The 16,200-nt window shown below is 38.5% G+C and overlaps 1 protein-coding gene across 2 annotated transcripts in view; it reads left to right on the forward strand.

Annotated features, from left to right (window-relative positions):
- The window catches only part of rngtt (RNA guanylyltransferase and 5'-phosphatase), a 130,523-nt gene that overhangs the window by 82,004 nt on the left and 32,319 nt on the right, over window positions 1–16,200 (forward strand). Inside the window, exon 12 of one of the 2 annotated variants that reach the window (XM_055015914.1) lies at window positions 1,599–1,667. The exons of the other annotated variant lie outside the window; for it this stretch is intronic. Coding sequence (XP_054871889.1) covers window positions 1,599–1,667 — 69 coding nt within the window. The remainder of the gene's footprint in view (window positions 1–1,598; window positions 1,668–16,200) is intronic. 2 annotated transcript variants of the gene reach the window in all.

Genomic DNA, 16,200 nt, shown 5'->3' on the forward strand with positions numbered 1-16,200 from the left:
TCAGGCTGCCTTAATCTATACCCATGACAGCCTCGACTGCGTTGTCTTTCCTCGAAATCTGCTCCGGCCACCAGTTAGCTCACCAGGCTAGCCTTTCAAGTGGAGACCTGCTGATGAGTGAGTCAGCAAGGCAAAGTGGAAATGTCTAAATGTTTGGCCACTACACCTGGACCAAGCTGGCCAGAGGACCAAGCAGACCCCCCTCTGCCAAAGCAGAGGTGAGCTTGTTTTAAATGACAGCTGACATTATGTCAGCCTATTGTCTAGTGCAGGGGTCCCCCAGCCCTCCTGACATAATGGTATTTGAGCTTCTGATGAGGTCTCACGGGAGACGTTCCCATAGTGAGACACTCACTCATGGTGATCAGAGTACTTGGGTTACATTTATAACCTGTCGTTATAATTTGGTTTGTCTGTAGCTACACCAGGGCAGATGTTGGTGATCTGTCATCATAGTGCAAGTGAAGACAGATCACCAACATCTGCCCTGGTGTAGCTACACCAGGGCAGATGTTGGTGATCTGTCTTCACTTGCACTATGATGAATGTGTCTTAGCTCATCTCTGGTTTGATGATTGTTGACAGTCTTCATATCTGCCTTAATATCCTGCCTTATAGCACCTTTCTGTCTCCTACATGCTTAACAAGCACTTTACAGTGTCCATGCCTGCCTCCTGAAATGTCAGTGCTGGACAATAGATAGAGGTATGCAGGCATTGTTAAAAACAATTGAATCATTTCATTTTATTGTCTCTATGATTCCAGAAAGAGATACCATATATTATGAAAGGGCACTGTACATGCTGTTGATTCACCTTGCAGTATCTTCCTGCGTAAAAGGCATTGCCGTCTGCTTTAGTTCATCTTGATGGCTTAGATATGATACCTGATATCCTCTGCATTGCACTAATGCATTTACTTTCTATTTTATTGACCAAAGCCATTTCCTGCTTGCCTAAATGTATTTCCCTTATGCATGAACATTCAGAAAAGCAAAGTAGTTTTCATATAAAGCATGGCAAAAAATGCCTCTTCAGACATAACTGCAACAGATAATGAATCTCCTGTAACTCATCCTACTTTTGTGCTGATCACTCTAGAGAGTGAACAAAAATTTAAGTATTAGACTTGTGCTTGTAACTCTATAGGACTTGCTAAGTCCAAGTTATGTTAAGGAACTGCTCAGGTGCCATTCATCATTTAAGTGTTGTCATTGTGTAGCACAACACTGTAGGTGAGCTGGTGCTTGAGGTGTTGAGGTGTGGGAGGAGACAGGAGTGGGGACTTAATATCTCTGCACATCATAGAGGAAGCAAAGGAATAGAATTACATCTAAGCCATTTAAAGGCATGATTCGATTGTTTTGGTAGAAAAAACTTCTAAATATGTAATTCGAATACATGGAGATAAGTCTTTAGAGGTTTAATCAGTGGCTAGAGAAGGACTTAAAAACAACATGCTGTCTATATTTTAAGAGCCTTAGATAGATGTTGGGTCTATAGCTGTTGTTGATTTTACCACTCAATACCCAGTAAAAAAAAAATAAAAAATTTTTTGGTCTGAAACTAGGTGCTACATTTTTTAAATTTTTTTTTCAGCTCCTGGAAGGCAGCTTCACATCCCAGGTCAGCCATGAAGTCGATGGTCTTATCTTCCAGCCATGTGGGGTAAGCCTTCATCTATGATGTGAACACTCCTCTCTGTAAGACACTGTCGAATAAATCACACAGTTTGAGTTATAACAGAAATGGCCTTGCTTGAAATACTGATATACTTGTTGTCAGAACAGCAGAAAATCACCTTTATCTGTGGCAATAATGCTATTCCTCTTTCCTTCTTCTGAGATGGACTCAAGGCTCCTTGTTCACTGTGCAATACATAACACAATCTACAGGATGTTTCCTACGTTAACGCAGGAATGTCCTGCAGTAAGGTTTTAGCATAGTATCCTCAGCTTTGACATGTTATTCTTATAGTTTGAACTGGATATTCATATTTTTCATATGTTCATATTTTTGACTGAATAATCTAGACAGTCCATAATTACAATAATAATGATTAAAATTTTTTTAACATGATTAAAAAATGCAATAGGAAAAGAGCATACACATGCAAAGTCGTATACAGTTCATAAAACACAGAAGCTTAAAGTAACAGTCTTGAGTCCCAAAGTATGAACAAGGCAAAGTTGACACTATTGCTGTTTAAATAAATGTAAGAGTTATACACTATCGTTCAAAAATTTGGGGTCACCCAAACAATTTCATGTTTTCCATAAAAACTCACGCTTTTCCTCATGTGCTAACATAATTCCACAAGGGTTTTCTAATCATCAATTAGCCTTTCAACACCATTAGCTAACACAATGTACCATTAGAACACAGGAGGGATCGTTGCTGGAAATGGGCCTCTGTACCCCTATGGAGATATTCCATTAAAAATGTACCATTTCCAGCTAGAATACTCATTACCACATTAACAATGTCTAGGCTGTATTCCTGATTCATTTAATGTTATCTTCATTGAAAAAAATGCTTTTCTTGACCCCAAACTTTTGGACGATAGTGTATATAAAACACTTACATTTGTAAGCTACACTTCAAGAGTAAAATTTCTCTTGTTTATCACAGCACCACCAAGATCTTTAAAATCAGGCCATCTGAGAGACTTTCATCAGGAATGTTTCAGACTGAATGTTCCTAAAATTTATCAAATCAAATTATTTAAATCAGTCGATTATCAGAAGTTGTGAATTCAGATTTCATGGACCTCCACTAATAAAAACAAGGTAGTACCAATGATAACAGTACACTAAACATTTAGTAAGCACTGCTAACAGTAAGATGACAATGAAGTAACAAACAACAGATACTGAATGGATGAATGCAGCTAAACAAACTAATTAATAGTGATCGTCTCTAGAAGCAGTTGGTACTGCGATGATCAATCTAGAATCACTTTGGAATTGAGAAGACAAATGTAATTTCTAAATCCACCCATTTAGCAGGAAGAAAGTAATACTTTTGCACCTTTACATTGAAAAAGTTAACATAAGAAGCCAGATACTCAACAAAGAAAGGCCCAGTTACAAAAAATGAAGTCCATGTCATGGTAATACCCCCAGAGTTACCAAAAAAAAAACAGTTTTAAGAAAGCAAAACTTGACAGTTAACACAGAAATCAAAAGCCCTTTTGACTTGACGAAGAAAAAGTAAGTGTTGCATTCCAGAGACTTTCTTTTTCTACAGAAGGTTCTTTGGATCCAAATTCAAATCAGCATCTAACCAATCACACGTGTGTTCATCCTAAAGGGGTAGTCTTAAGCTTTACTATCCATTAGAGGTCAGAGGCCAAATACCTTTAGAACTTCCTTTAAGTTCATTATTTATGCTTACGATAGAAGTCTTTCTGTGTTTTTATGGCAATGACAGAAAGAAGGGTTGTTGGTGTCTCATATGTGAGCATTCTCCACATTACAGATGTGAGATGTTGTTCTTTAGTACTAGTTCTGAGGACCTGGTATGAAAGATTGAGTCCAGATGTTGGGATTATCACTCCGGTGATGTTTGATTTCCTTAATTTTATTTTCTGAAACTCATTAGCTGATTCTTGTATTGAAAGTTCTGCGCGTTATGAGGAGAAGAAGGTCATGAGGTCACAGTGAAGAATGCAATCTCCTCTTCTCTAGAAGTGTCATTATCCACATAATTGAAAATCTGTGACCATTATTGGTTTGTTTGTAAGGTCAGAGACATCCTGTTGACTCCAAGAGGGCTGTAAACAGTCATTCCATAGTAAATATTCAATATGCAGACATTCTATTTTGATGAAAGTTTTGGGTTGGCAGTCTTGTTAAAAGTACTTCTACTAAATTTACAGCTACAAGAAAGGGTCTTTCGATTTCCTGCATGCTGCTGAATGCAGGAAATCTATGTATGATGTAGGAAAGTAGGAATGTATGATTGTTTTAGGTTCTTTTCCATGGAAGAATATTTCAAGTTTTTTTATTCTTGTTACTGGTATGCTAAAGCGGGCTGCACAGTGGCTTGGAGATTAGCACTTTTGCCTTGCAGCTAGAAGATCCCTGGTTCACGTCCTCGCCTTCCTGGGATCTTTCTGCATGGAGTTTTCTTTCTGCATGGAGTTTGCATGTTCCCCCTGTGCATGTGTGGGTTTTCTCCAGGTACTAAAGGCTTCCTCCCACAGTCCAGAAACATGCTGAGGTTAATTGTTAACTCTAAATTGTTCATAGGCGTGAATGCGAGTGTGATTGCTATAGACTGGTGACCTGTCCAGGGTGTTTCCTGCCTTCACCCTAAGTCAGCTGGGATAGACTCTAGCCCCCCACAACCCTAATGAGGATTAAGCGGTGTGTAGATGATGGATGGATGGTATGATAAAGCATGTGATTTTCCTCATAAGCATATCTTTGAGCAGGGAGGGACTATTTCATAATCGCAACAAATGGAGCAGAATGTTTTTGGCTGGATTAAATCCAGCAGATTTGCATGACAAAGAACTGCGCAGCACTCACATGGATAATTGGTGGTAATGTGTATTTTGTGTGTGGACACCTGCTTCTTTTTTGTTTGATCCTGGAAATGCAGAACATCTCTTTGGTCAAAGGTATTTTATCAACAGGGCCTATAAGTGCACCCTCGCTACTTTGGCTGCAGCCCAGTCAGAGGTGTGATTTAGGAGATCCTTTGTAACATTTTTAAAAAATGCTGTTTAGATTTGCTCCCTTGCCCAGTTTCTTAATCAGTTTCTGTGATTACCAAGGATGCTACAGCCCTTGCCTCTTGCCTAATATAGTTCAACTCCATGTGAGGAAATAAGCCGGTTTTCCTGCAATTAGTACCATATGGAGCTTATATTTCTATCAGTACAGCTGGGTGGAAGGCAGTGGATTTTTTTAGTTGACTATGTTGATTTACAACAGAGCTAGAGCAGTGAAAACCTACAAACATATGAAACTCAGGAGTTAAGATCAGTTCACAACACATTGAATTGATACAGTGAGATAAAAGCCAGTGCTGTTGATACAAATGCAACTTTTGATTGTTAAATTAAAAGAAGACATTGGATTGCTATTTTCTCTGCCTCTACATACACATATAAAAATCGAATGGTAAGTTCTAAACTTCCTACTTGTAAATTACGGAAGCACAAGAATTCTATGGCAGTGATTACTGGTGGAAGGCATAATGAATGTGTTTCTGATGATGACAGATAAAAAAACTATCGAATGCAATCAATGAAAATGTGGATTCCATGTTGGCCCTGGATTCAGCCACGTAACATGGCTAGTGTGTTTCCTCCTCTTGTAAAGTTCTGTGATTTGAGAAGTAATTATCATTGATGTAACTGTGGCTTTAACCTTCAGGTAGCAACAGTTCTCAGGAGAGCTGGCAGTGAAGGTTTACACAGCTATGCTTTCCTTCAATGTGATATTGTCATTGGTTTACTTTTGAAGCCGTTCCTTATGCATGAGATGCCTGACTAAATATTTTTAGATCACTGTACCGAATTTCCAAATTATACACAATCTTGACCAAAAAATGGTTTTGGATTTGGAACAGTAGAGCTGCTGCTTTCAAAGCTGCCAGTCTTTGATTTATGGTCATATTGTCCTCTATATCCTCACTAAATTTGAATGATCATGAATAACTGAGACTGAGAAAGGTGTTGAAAGCACTCTTGCCTGTTGGATGTTAGGACGAATGTGCCGTAACAGTTATTGAACCTGCAGAGGAAATAGAAACAACATCATCTGCTTCCCAGTCATGGATTAGGAAGACGCTTTCAACCAGGATTTGTAATTCGTTTTGGCAGTTGTGCTTTACAGAATTGAAATGACTGCTGCTTACCAGGCAGGAACAGAATCAGCTGGGGCAACGTGCATATATCCAGTCAATGAGAAAGCTGATTGCATGGACAGGTCATTGTTCCGACAAGCTAATCATGTTGTGAGGTGCCTTTTTTCACTCTCTTATTTAAATCTTGCCTTTGAATTGGATGGAAGTCCTGTCACAGCAATGCAAGACTGCATATGATATACACTCTATATACACTTTCATGACTATTTACATTGTAGATTCTCACAGAAGGCATCAAAACTGTGAATGAACACATACGGAATAATGTAGTAAACAAAAAAGTGTGAAATAAGGCAAAACATGTTTTATATTTTATATTCTTCAAAATAGCCACCCTTTGCTTTGATTACTGCTTTGCACACTCTTGGCATTCTCTTGATGAGCTTCATGAGGTAGTCATCTGAATGGTTTTCCAGCAGTCTTGAAGGACTTCCCAGAGATGTTGAGTACTTGTTGGCCCTTTTGCCTTCACTCTGCGGTGCATCTCATCTCAAACCATCTCAATTCTAGTGTACGAGGGTACTCTAAAACGTTCTTGGCCTCACTAGACAGCATCGCAGAAAAGATTGTTCTTGTATTATTTTTCAACATAGTCTTTGATAACTTTAATGCACAAGTGGGATTTCACTTTGGTAAATGCATACAAGTCAGACAGTGCAATTCAATTCAATTGAACTGGCCGGGCAGGTTGAGAGGGACAGAAGAGGTAGAGAGGTAGAGATAGAGGGATGGAGGTAGAGGGGAAGAGGTAGAGGGATAGAGATGGAGGGGTAGAGGTAGAGATAGAGGGATACAGATAGAGGGATAGAGGTAGAGGGGAAGAGGTAGAGGTGTAGAGGTGTAGAGATAGAGAGGTGGGGGGTGGGACATAAGGACCATAAAACACAGCCACACATCTGAAGCATCCAGCTCTGGGACCAGGGACACTCGGAGAAAGGACACAGAAAGAAACAGAGTGAATGTAATGCAATAATGGTATATATAGTAAATACATAGGTAGTTAGAGAAGGGCTCAGTGCATCAAGAGAGGTTCCCCAGCAGCCTAGGCTTATAGCAGCATAACTAGGGGCAAACTAAAGGGACGTCAAGAGGGGAAGTCAGTTTTGCAAATGAAAACACCAGCTCACCCCGTCAGGGTCCCCCAGTCAGCCCTAACTATAAGCTTTGTCAAAAAGGAAGGTTTTAAGCCTGGTCTTAAAAGTAGAGAGGGTGTCCGCCTCCCGAACCCAAACTGGGAGCTGGTTCCACAGGAGAGGCGCCTGATAACTGATGGCTCTGCCTCCCATTCTACTTTTAGAGATTCTAGGAACAACAAGTAAGCCTGCAGTCTGAGAGCGAAGAGTTCTGCTAGGATAATATGGTACTATCAGGTCTTTAAGATATGATGGAGATTGGTTGTTAAGAGCTTTATATGTCAGAAGAAGGATTTTGAATTCTATTCTAGATTTAACAGGAAGCCAATGAAGAGAAACCAATATAGGAGAAATATGATCTCTCTTGCTAACTCCCGTCAGTACTCTGGCTGCAGCATTTTGGATCAGCTGTAGATGTTTCAGAGAGCTATTGGGACAACCTGATAATAAGGAATTACAGTAGTCAAGCCTAGAAGCAACAAATGCATGGACTAGTTTTTCTGCATCACTCTGAGACAGGATGTTCCTGATTTTCACAATATTTCTCAGGTGGAAAAAGGAAGTCCTACAGATTTGTTTTATGTGCGAGTTAAAGGACATGTGCTGGTCAAAGATAACACCGAGATTCCTCACAGTAGTACTGGAGGCCAATGTAATGCCATCCAGAGTAACTATATGCTTTGAAAGCAATTCTCTAAGATGTTTGGGGCCAAATACAATGACTTCAGTCTTTTCTGAATTTAGTAGTAAGAAATTATAGGTCATCCAGGTCTTTATGTCCTCAAGACAATCTTGCAGTCTAGCTAGCTGATTAGTTTCATTTGGCTTCATAGATAAATACAATTGAGTGTCGTCAGCATAACAATGGAAATTAATACAGTGCTTCCTAATAATATTGCCTAAGGGAAGCATGTATAATGTGAACAGTATTGGTCCTAAGACAGAACCCTGAGGAACTCCATTCATGCAGGTTGGGTGAATATGGTTCATGGGCAACAGTTCAAAGCTGCATTTGGCTGTTTCTGCCACCTGATGCTGTGTAGACAGCTTTTTCCTAGAACGGCAGCCAGATCAAAGCTTTCCTCCTGTTTTTTTCTTTGACTGCTTCGAACATTTGGGATTTTGTAGACAATTAATATAAGTCTTTATAGATACAGTTACGCCCCAAAACGGGAGTTACGCCCCTTGTTTTTAACAAGTGTGCCTGAGAACTTTTTGAAGTACCCTCTTACATGTTATGTCAGGAATGGCCACCACAGAGAGATTTTCTGTGTCCCGTTAAACCATCTATGCAGTGATTTGCAGTGAAACCACCAATCATTAAGTGATGCTCCTTAACAGTTTAATGTATCCAACATATGGAAATCTCTCTAAAGGCTGAAGGTCAGCAGCTGGTAGCTGTCTGGACAGCCACTCAAACAAATGGACTGGGCTCTGAAAGACTGGCAAGTAATGTTCAAATGTGTCTGATGATTCAAATAGTCAGCCATCTGATGTGAAATTACATTGCAAATTGTGATGTAACAATTTATGTCTTTCCTTTTCTGTTACATAAAACTATTGCTTCAGCTTGCTTCAGGAGGGTTTGTTTTTATGAATTTACTGTCTCAGATTGAAAGAAAATCTTAGGCATTTTAGACAACACAAGAAGGATTTTAGTAACAAACCATCTTTAAGCAATTATACTGCATTCACACATGGGTTCACATGCATTTTATTAACAGTGTGACACAGGCCTTTTTATCATGTCAACAGCTTCTGTGTGCACTCAAAGAAGCAATAATGAGGAATGTGTGCAGTTTGCAGACTAGATAATTAAACATCACCACCACTAGTCGGCAGAAATACTAGTCAGTTAAAGAAGTTATTAATATTTCATTATCGTATAATCCGGGTTAACGATTGCATCTAAGCAGACAGCAGCTCCACTCTCCCTGTAAAAGTTGAAAGGAAATCGCGCTGAATGATTTGGGAAAAATCTGCAAGTGTGATTTTTCTGACAAAAGTTTTTGTTGCAATTTGATTTGCAGTATCATTTAACATAGTAAACTGCACTGGAATGCCAAAGAAATGTTTTCTAAAAGGCTATTAAATATAGACAGGGAAGAACTAGGAGTAAGGGTGAGGTACAAATTAGATGAGGGCCATTGGTACTACTTGGCACCTCTTATAAAAGAAACATTTGGCATTATGATTTTTTAAAAATGCATTCGCTTTTCTGATCATTAGCTTGTGTCATTGGATTCTGGACTGATATGTTGGCTGTTGCTAGAAACCGCCTTGATATGACACTCAATCTAAATAAGCTATTTGTGAAGGATGCTGAACAGTGGGAGCAAACGTATTGTGGCAAGCTCTTCATGCAGCCCCCTAGAGTGAAGACTTGGTGTTCTCTATTTAGAAGCACATTCTCCTTTGGGGTTTTACAGAGCTCAACTGAGTATGCCTCTTTTGTAAGAAAGGATGTTCAGTGAATTAATTAATCTAATTTCATTAGATGTTCAAGAGCAGAGAGACTGGTCTTCATGCTTTGATACTGTTTCTTGTTTTCACCTGACAGTGTTACCCAGTAGGAAGTGATCATCTGACATGAGTCATATTCATTGTGGGAGTGCATCTTTCTGACCTCCTACTACGACTACTACCACTGCTACTACTACCGCGAGTATCTATCGATTATTCTGGCGATCAATCAAGTAATCAGATTCTGTGATTGGCTTGTGCGTTACAGCAACAAAAGCGGAAGTGAGCGCGCTGTGCAACACAAATAACCGTCCTGGTGGAAAACGAGCGCACATCTGTGGTTTATTGTACATGTATAGTACAGGAGTATTGTACATATATAGAATAATACAGGGGTATTCAACTAAAACTAAAGCAATGGGAACTCCACATGTATTTAGTTGGTGATGCAGAAATCAAATGATTATGTTTTTATGTTTGGTCTGTTTAAACTGCTGGTACTGCAGCTGATAGAACACAAAAAAGAAAACTGATTATTCTACTGGTATTTATTACAGAGAATATTCAATCAGTAACAGTTTCACTTTGATTTGGTCACAAATTAAAGTGATTTCCTTCATTATGAGACAGTGTCAGACTGACATGCACTTCAATAAAAGATCATGTTTGAATATATAAAGTTTGATAGTTCTATTGTGGAGCTGTTAGTTTTCAATAATCAGCTGCATTGATCGGTAAAATAAATACATTAACGCATGTTTAACAGTTTCCTACCAGCATTCCTGTCTTACATCATTTCCAGTCGCAGCTTTTTACCATCATAAATTTTTATGTTCCTGATTGTTTTCTATTAAAACAACCTGTTGACTGAAGCAGCTGAACGTGATTGGTTCATTTTGTGCAGAAAACGAGTCAAATGATGTGTTAAACACTCCTGTTTGTGTGGACAAGTTTGAAGCAGAAAACGCAAGTTAACAAAGAAAATTGACAACCCCCTTCATATCTGTTTACTCTGACATTTTAGTTTTTGTCGAGCCGACTTACACAAAGAAAGTCTATGTCGAACTGCCTTCATAGTTCAGTCCTCTGATCTGCTAAATGCCGTAAACACTAGAAAAGCTGTCGTCGAATTTAAAATCCCCGTATAATTTATTGATTATAGATCGGAATCTGTATAGGATGAAGTCTGGGTCTGGACTCGGACCGCGGTCCACCAGTTAGTGACCTGGGGTATAGTATATAGTGGATTAAACGAAGCTTTGATTCAGACAATTTTGCCTAGAGGAATTTTAGTAATAGAATTACTTGAATAACTCGAGGAATTGTTTCAGCCCTCGTGACTACACATGCCCTGAGTTAGATAGTGGAATCAGTATTCGGAGAGGAAAAATAGCATTATTATGTGTGAAATTCTCCCTAGTCCCTAAGTATAGAAAAAGGGTTTTGCCTTTGACCCAGGGTCAGTTTCATTATCATAGTAAATATCTGGTGGGACTTGAGCTTATGAGTACATTACTAATTTATTGAAGACACACCCACTGCAGTTTACAGCAAAAGCAACATGAGTATGGGATAAGTATAAATCCTGTTATCACCAATGCTACTAGTAGTCATTAATGAGAAGGGAGTCGAAAATTGCCTCACATTGAGATTGTTTTCAGAAGGCATTGATTTTGTCAGTTTCTACAGCAGCCATTGCACTATTAATCTCTTTTTGCTAGTGGGATTAGAGTGGTCTCAGGGTTAACTCAGCAGGGTCTCGCTGCTATGAGTGTCCATTAATATTTGCACCAAGGTTGCCACCACAACAGCCCATTCTCTGGGAATGTTATCTCATCCAACACATGGTGTCCTTGGAAAATGCTTTTTTTGTTTAGGGCACATCAAAAAGATTTAGAATTCATAACAGAAGGATAGTCACAGATGGTCGAATTTACTATAGGAACATTGCAGATGGTGAACCCAGGGCAAATAGTGCAAATGTTTGCTTTCTCTTTCATTTGTCGGATCATTTATATCCAAATCAAAAGTCAAAGTCAGTTCCGATTATATGATTCAAATGCAATTTGGAGCCAGTGAAGTTAAAGTTTTTGAATCTTTTTGTTAAAAATCCCCTGAGACAGATATTTGAGTTTAGAGAGACACATCATTTGTTAGCATTCATCGTATGTGTTTCATAAATCAGTATAATCATTTTCTGTGGGCTGTGCTATTCTTCAGTCTGTGTGCCACATCTGCAGACGTTTTACCTCAAGATTTAATCTGTAGGTCTCCCCGTCCCTATTTTTCTCTGCTATGTTTTTTCCAAGACAGATTTTTATGCCACTGCATCATCTTGCATGTCAGCATCAAAACCCTTCAAAAACACTCACACAGACAGTGTCAGTGTGACTCTCAAAGAAAAGGGCCATTGTCTCTGAGCTGTAGTAGAGGGAGCTTTTCTCTTGGGAACAGATTTATTGGACTTGTCCAGCCTTTTATCTGAAATCTGTGGCACACTTAAACATCTAAGTCTGCCTTGAAGCAACAAAGCGTTATTGAAATGAGACTTGGAAAAAATTGCATTACAATCAAAGAATTTGAAGAAAGCCATCCAGCAAGTTCCTTTCCTTCAATAGGATTAGGGATTCCAAATTAATTTAGATATTGTATTATAATATTATTTGTCATATTTACTTTATTGATTGTGATTAAATGTGTGCAGTTATAGACGTTCAGTCTTTTGATATGAAGTATGCACTTAAGTGTTGATGTATGATAATCATGTTGCAGATGTTGCCTGGTTTTCTTATAGATCTTTTGTAATTGTCAAATAATCAGTAAAAAACAGTGTGGATTTTGGTTAGGGTTTTTTTGTCGTTTACGGTTCAGTCCCATACTTGCATTTTATATGTTTATACCTTCCAAGAAATTTGAGGCCACCGCTGTGGTCACCGATGCGCATGGTTCTTTTGGATACATGTGTTATCTTCATGTTTCAAAATTATTGGAAAAAGCTCAGTGTCCATGTCCATTTGTGTCAGCTATTTTGTTGCTGCTTCTCATTGTAATTTATAGATCAGTTCATTGCATGAGGGTCATTCCAGAATTGGAGGACATTTAGGCTTCAAAGTTTGTGACAAATAAACCTTCTCTTTTACAAATTCCTGCTTCATATTCATCAATAATAGGCAATAAACTATCTAAGACTTGATTGGCTCAGCTTACATGTCAGTGTTATCATTTTTATTCCATGTTTTACTTGTTGTTTACTAACCCTACTCTAATCACAGTAACAGGGTTGCAAGTCCATGCTAATATTAGCTTTTTCTCAGGAATAGAAGCTCGATATGTAGCTAGCTGTTACTGCTGACCAAGAGGACAAACATACTGATGGAAAAAGTAAAGAAAAAAGTGAAAAGAATGTCTCCTCCTGATAATATCTATACCAGCGTTGCATGAGGTAGAGTGAGACATTCAGTCAAGGCTGATAATGTTATTAAAATAATTCCAGCATATGATGTGATTCACTGTTTTCTTATTCTACCAGCTAAAAAAGGTTATGCTAACATGGTTGTTGTGGGACACGCGATCCATGCATAATTATTATTTAAAATACCATGTTGATTAAAAAAATGTTCTCACTATTACAAGAGACGTCAATGGAAAAAGATAATACCAAAAATAGGAGATTTAAATTTCCTTTTAACTGTTTTATTTGAGATTCAGTTTGGTCATCAGGGGGGTGGGACAGGAGAAAATTTGCATTTTAGGGGGAACCCCAGTCTTTTTTAGTATTTTAAATACAATATTTTCGAACGTTCTTTTCTCCCTTTCTTTTTTTTTTTAAAGATTTGGTCTCAGGACAAGTACATTTACACAACAACTGCATGTCTTAGTATTTTCTACATGGATTATTTGACATTTGATGGGTGGGACGTAAAATGTCCTCCAATTCTGGAATGACCTATAAACCCAGTTTCAAGAACCACCAGGTGACACTACCTCATATGTTATTTTACTGAATGTAAGGAGCTTCTTTAATCACAGAAGTCCAACAGCTCAAGTTGAAAAAGCTACTGAATAAGAGACATTTTGGGTGGTTATGGCAACTGATCAGGTCCTGCAGTATATAATTCCATAGATTCTGCAGCGCACTGACCACACTTTGCAACAGTAGTTAGTTCAGTTCTCCATTTGTACATCATCATATAGTTCTTATTTGTTGCTGAAGAAAGTTTTGTTATAGTTCTGCTTCATGAAATATTATATCATTTTGATCGTGAATAGTAGGTTGTAAGCTATTGTGTTTGATCCTGTGTAATAGTCGTTTTACTTCAAAAACATAGTGCTGAGAGGGAGGAACAATATTTACAGTATGTCTGTGTGCATTGTAATGTAATCTTTGAATTAATTTATAGCAACCTTCCTCTACAACAGTTTATTATTTACAGCTTATTATTTAAAATCTGGAGTAGAAGGTAAACATTAAATAGAAGGCATTGGTTAGAGATATGCCCAGTTAAATTCTTGTCCATAATTTACAGGAATGCATGGATGTAGTCAATCCTCACATTAGTCAACCATTTGATGAATTACCATTCAATTTTGTATAGATACTCATTTTGCCCAGAGGATGAATCTTAATAACTTTTATCATTTCACCTTTTGTTGTGCCAGCAGCAGGCTGAAGATTTTACTTACTGGCATCAGCATGACATTTTTGCACGGAGAACTGCCGCTCACTGGACTTTTTTTCATTTTTGGACTATTCTCTGTAAAGCTATGATATGGTTGTGTGTGAAAATACCAGTAGATCAGCTGTTTCTGAAATAGTTAGACTAGCCTGTCTGGCACCAACAATCATGCCACATTTATCGCTTGACATGGTAGAGTTTTAATTTGCTGTTGTAGATGTAGCGACGAACTGTGTTAGCTAACAGTGGTTTTCCAAAGTAATGTCCTTTACAGAAGAATGTCGGTTTTTAATGCAGTGCCGCCTGAGGGATCGAAGGTCACAGGCATTTAATGTTGGATTTCAGCCTTGCTGAATTAACAATGTCTACAATAGATTTCAGATTACTTTAATGTTGTCTTCATTGGAAAAAAAAATGCTTTTCTTTCCCAAAATAAGGACATTTCTAAGTGACCCACACTTTTGAACGTTAGTGTATATATATATATGTGTGTGTGGGTGTGTACGTGCAGGCGGGTGGGTGTGTGTATATTGAAAGACACCACGCAGCCCCATTTCTGCTTTTCCACTGCACAACTCCCCCTGTTTTTCCTCCCATCAGTCTGACAGTCGCTGCTTCTGATTTTCTAACTCGAAGTAGCAGGCAATTTATATGCAATGGAACATCATTACATGAAAATGAATTTGATAGATGAGAGATGTGTTTCTGAAAGCAAGGTTGTGTATGAAGGTCTGTTTGGCACTTTAATAATAAAGCTCTTGTTTTGTATGTGCAGCCACTTATTGACAAGACTAACAACAGTAATGAAACACAAGTGCAGCAGGTCTCACTTTTTCATTTAGAAATGAATTTGAAGGTTGCCTGTTTAGTTCGTCTGCATTCAGATTTGGCTTTCATGGGGTTGTTGCTATGGTTCTACTGGAAAAAAGTTGTTTAAAGCAAATAACACTTGGGTTGAAAACATACACAATTTAGCATGTAGAATTGGGAACAATCCTGTATATTCTCAGGGTAATGGATTTTCTGAGGATAATAATTCATTAATTAGTAAAGATGTACACGTTCTGTCCTTTTGCCACAGTAATAAGACACAGTACACTACCGGTCAGAAATTTTAGAACACCTCAGTTTTTCCTGTTTTTATTAGAAATTATGCATGGTATTCTGAAATGAAAGCATAGAACAAATGAAGTAAAAAAAAATAATATCTATTGCAAAACCTAAATGTATTCTAAACTTTTGACTAATCAAAGTAGCCACCTTTGGCAGATATAACAGCTGAACACGCTCGTGGCATTTGTTTTACAGTGGAAATCAAATGTTCTTTATAAAATTCTTTCAACTCTGTTGCAGAAGTTCCCACAAATGTGTGGCACTTGTCGGTTGCTTTGCTTTCACTCTTCTGTCCAGCTTATCCCAAACCACGTCCATGGGGTTTAAATCTGGAGACTGTGCTGCCACTCCATGTTTCCGAGCTTACCATCTTGTTATTTGTTCCTAAGGTAGTTCTGGCATAGCTTGGACCTATGTTTTGGGTCATTATCTTGCTGTAGATGAACCCCTGACCAACTAGGTGCATACCAGAGGGTACTGCATGGTGCTGCAGAATGTTGTGGTAGCTGTTTTGGTTCAGGGTATCTCTCACTCTGTACAAGTCACTGACCCTGGACCCAGCAAAACAGTCCCAGACCATCACGCTTCCTCCTCCATGTTTGACAATTGATGTCACACACTGATTAACCATCCTTTCTCCTACTTGACGGCATACAAAAATCCTGTGTGATGAACCAACGATTTAAAATTTTGATTTATCAGTCCATAATGCTTTCCTCCAGCCTTCAGTAGTCCATTAGCGGTGTTTCATGCCCCAGGCAAGCCTCTTTTTCTTCTTCTGACTTCTTACCAATGGCTTTCTTGCAACTTGTTCTGCCAAACTTGCAACTCCAAGTCTTCTCTTCACAGTTGAAACTGAGACTTGCTCACTACGACCACTATTAAGCTGTGCTTGAAACTGTTGTCCTGTGAGCTGCCTATCACCAAGCTGTTGAC

This window comes from Amphiprion ocellaris, chromosome 12 (genome assembly GCF_022539595.1).
Source record: "Amphiprion ocellaris isolate individual 3 ecotype Okinawa chromosome 12, ASM2253959v1, whole genome shotgun sequence".
Lineage (NCBI taxonomy): Eukaryota > Metazoa > Chordata > Actinopteri > Pomacentridae > Amphiprion > Amphiprion ocellaris.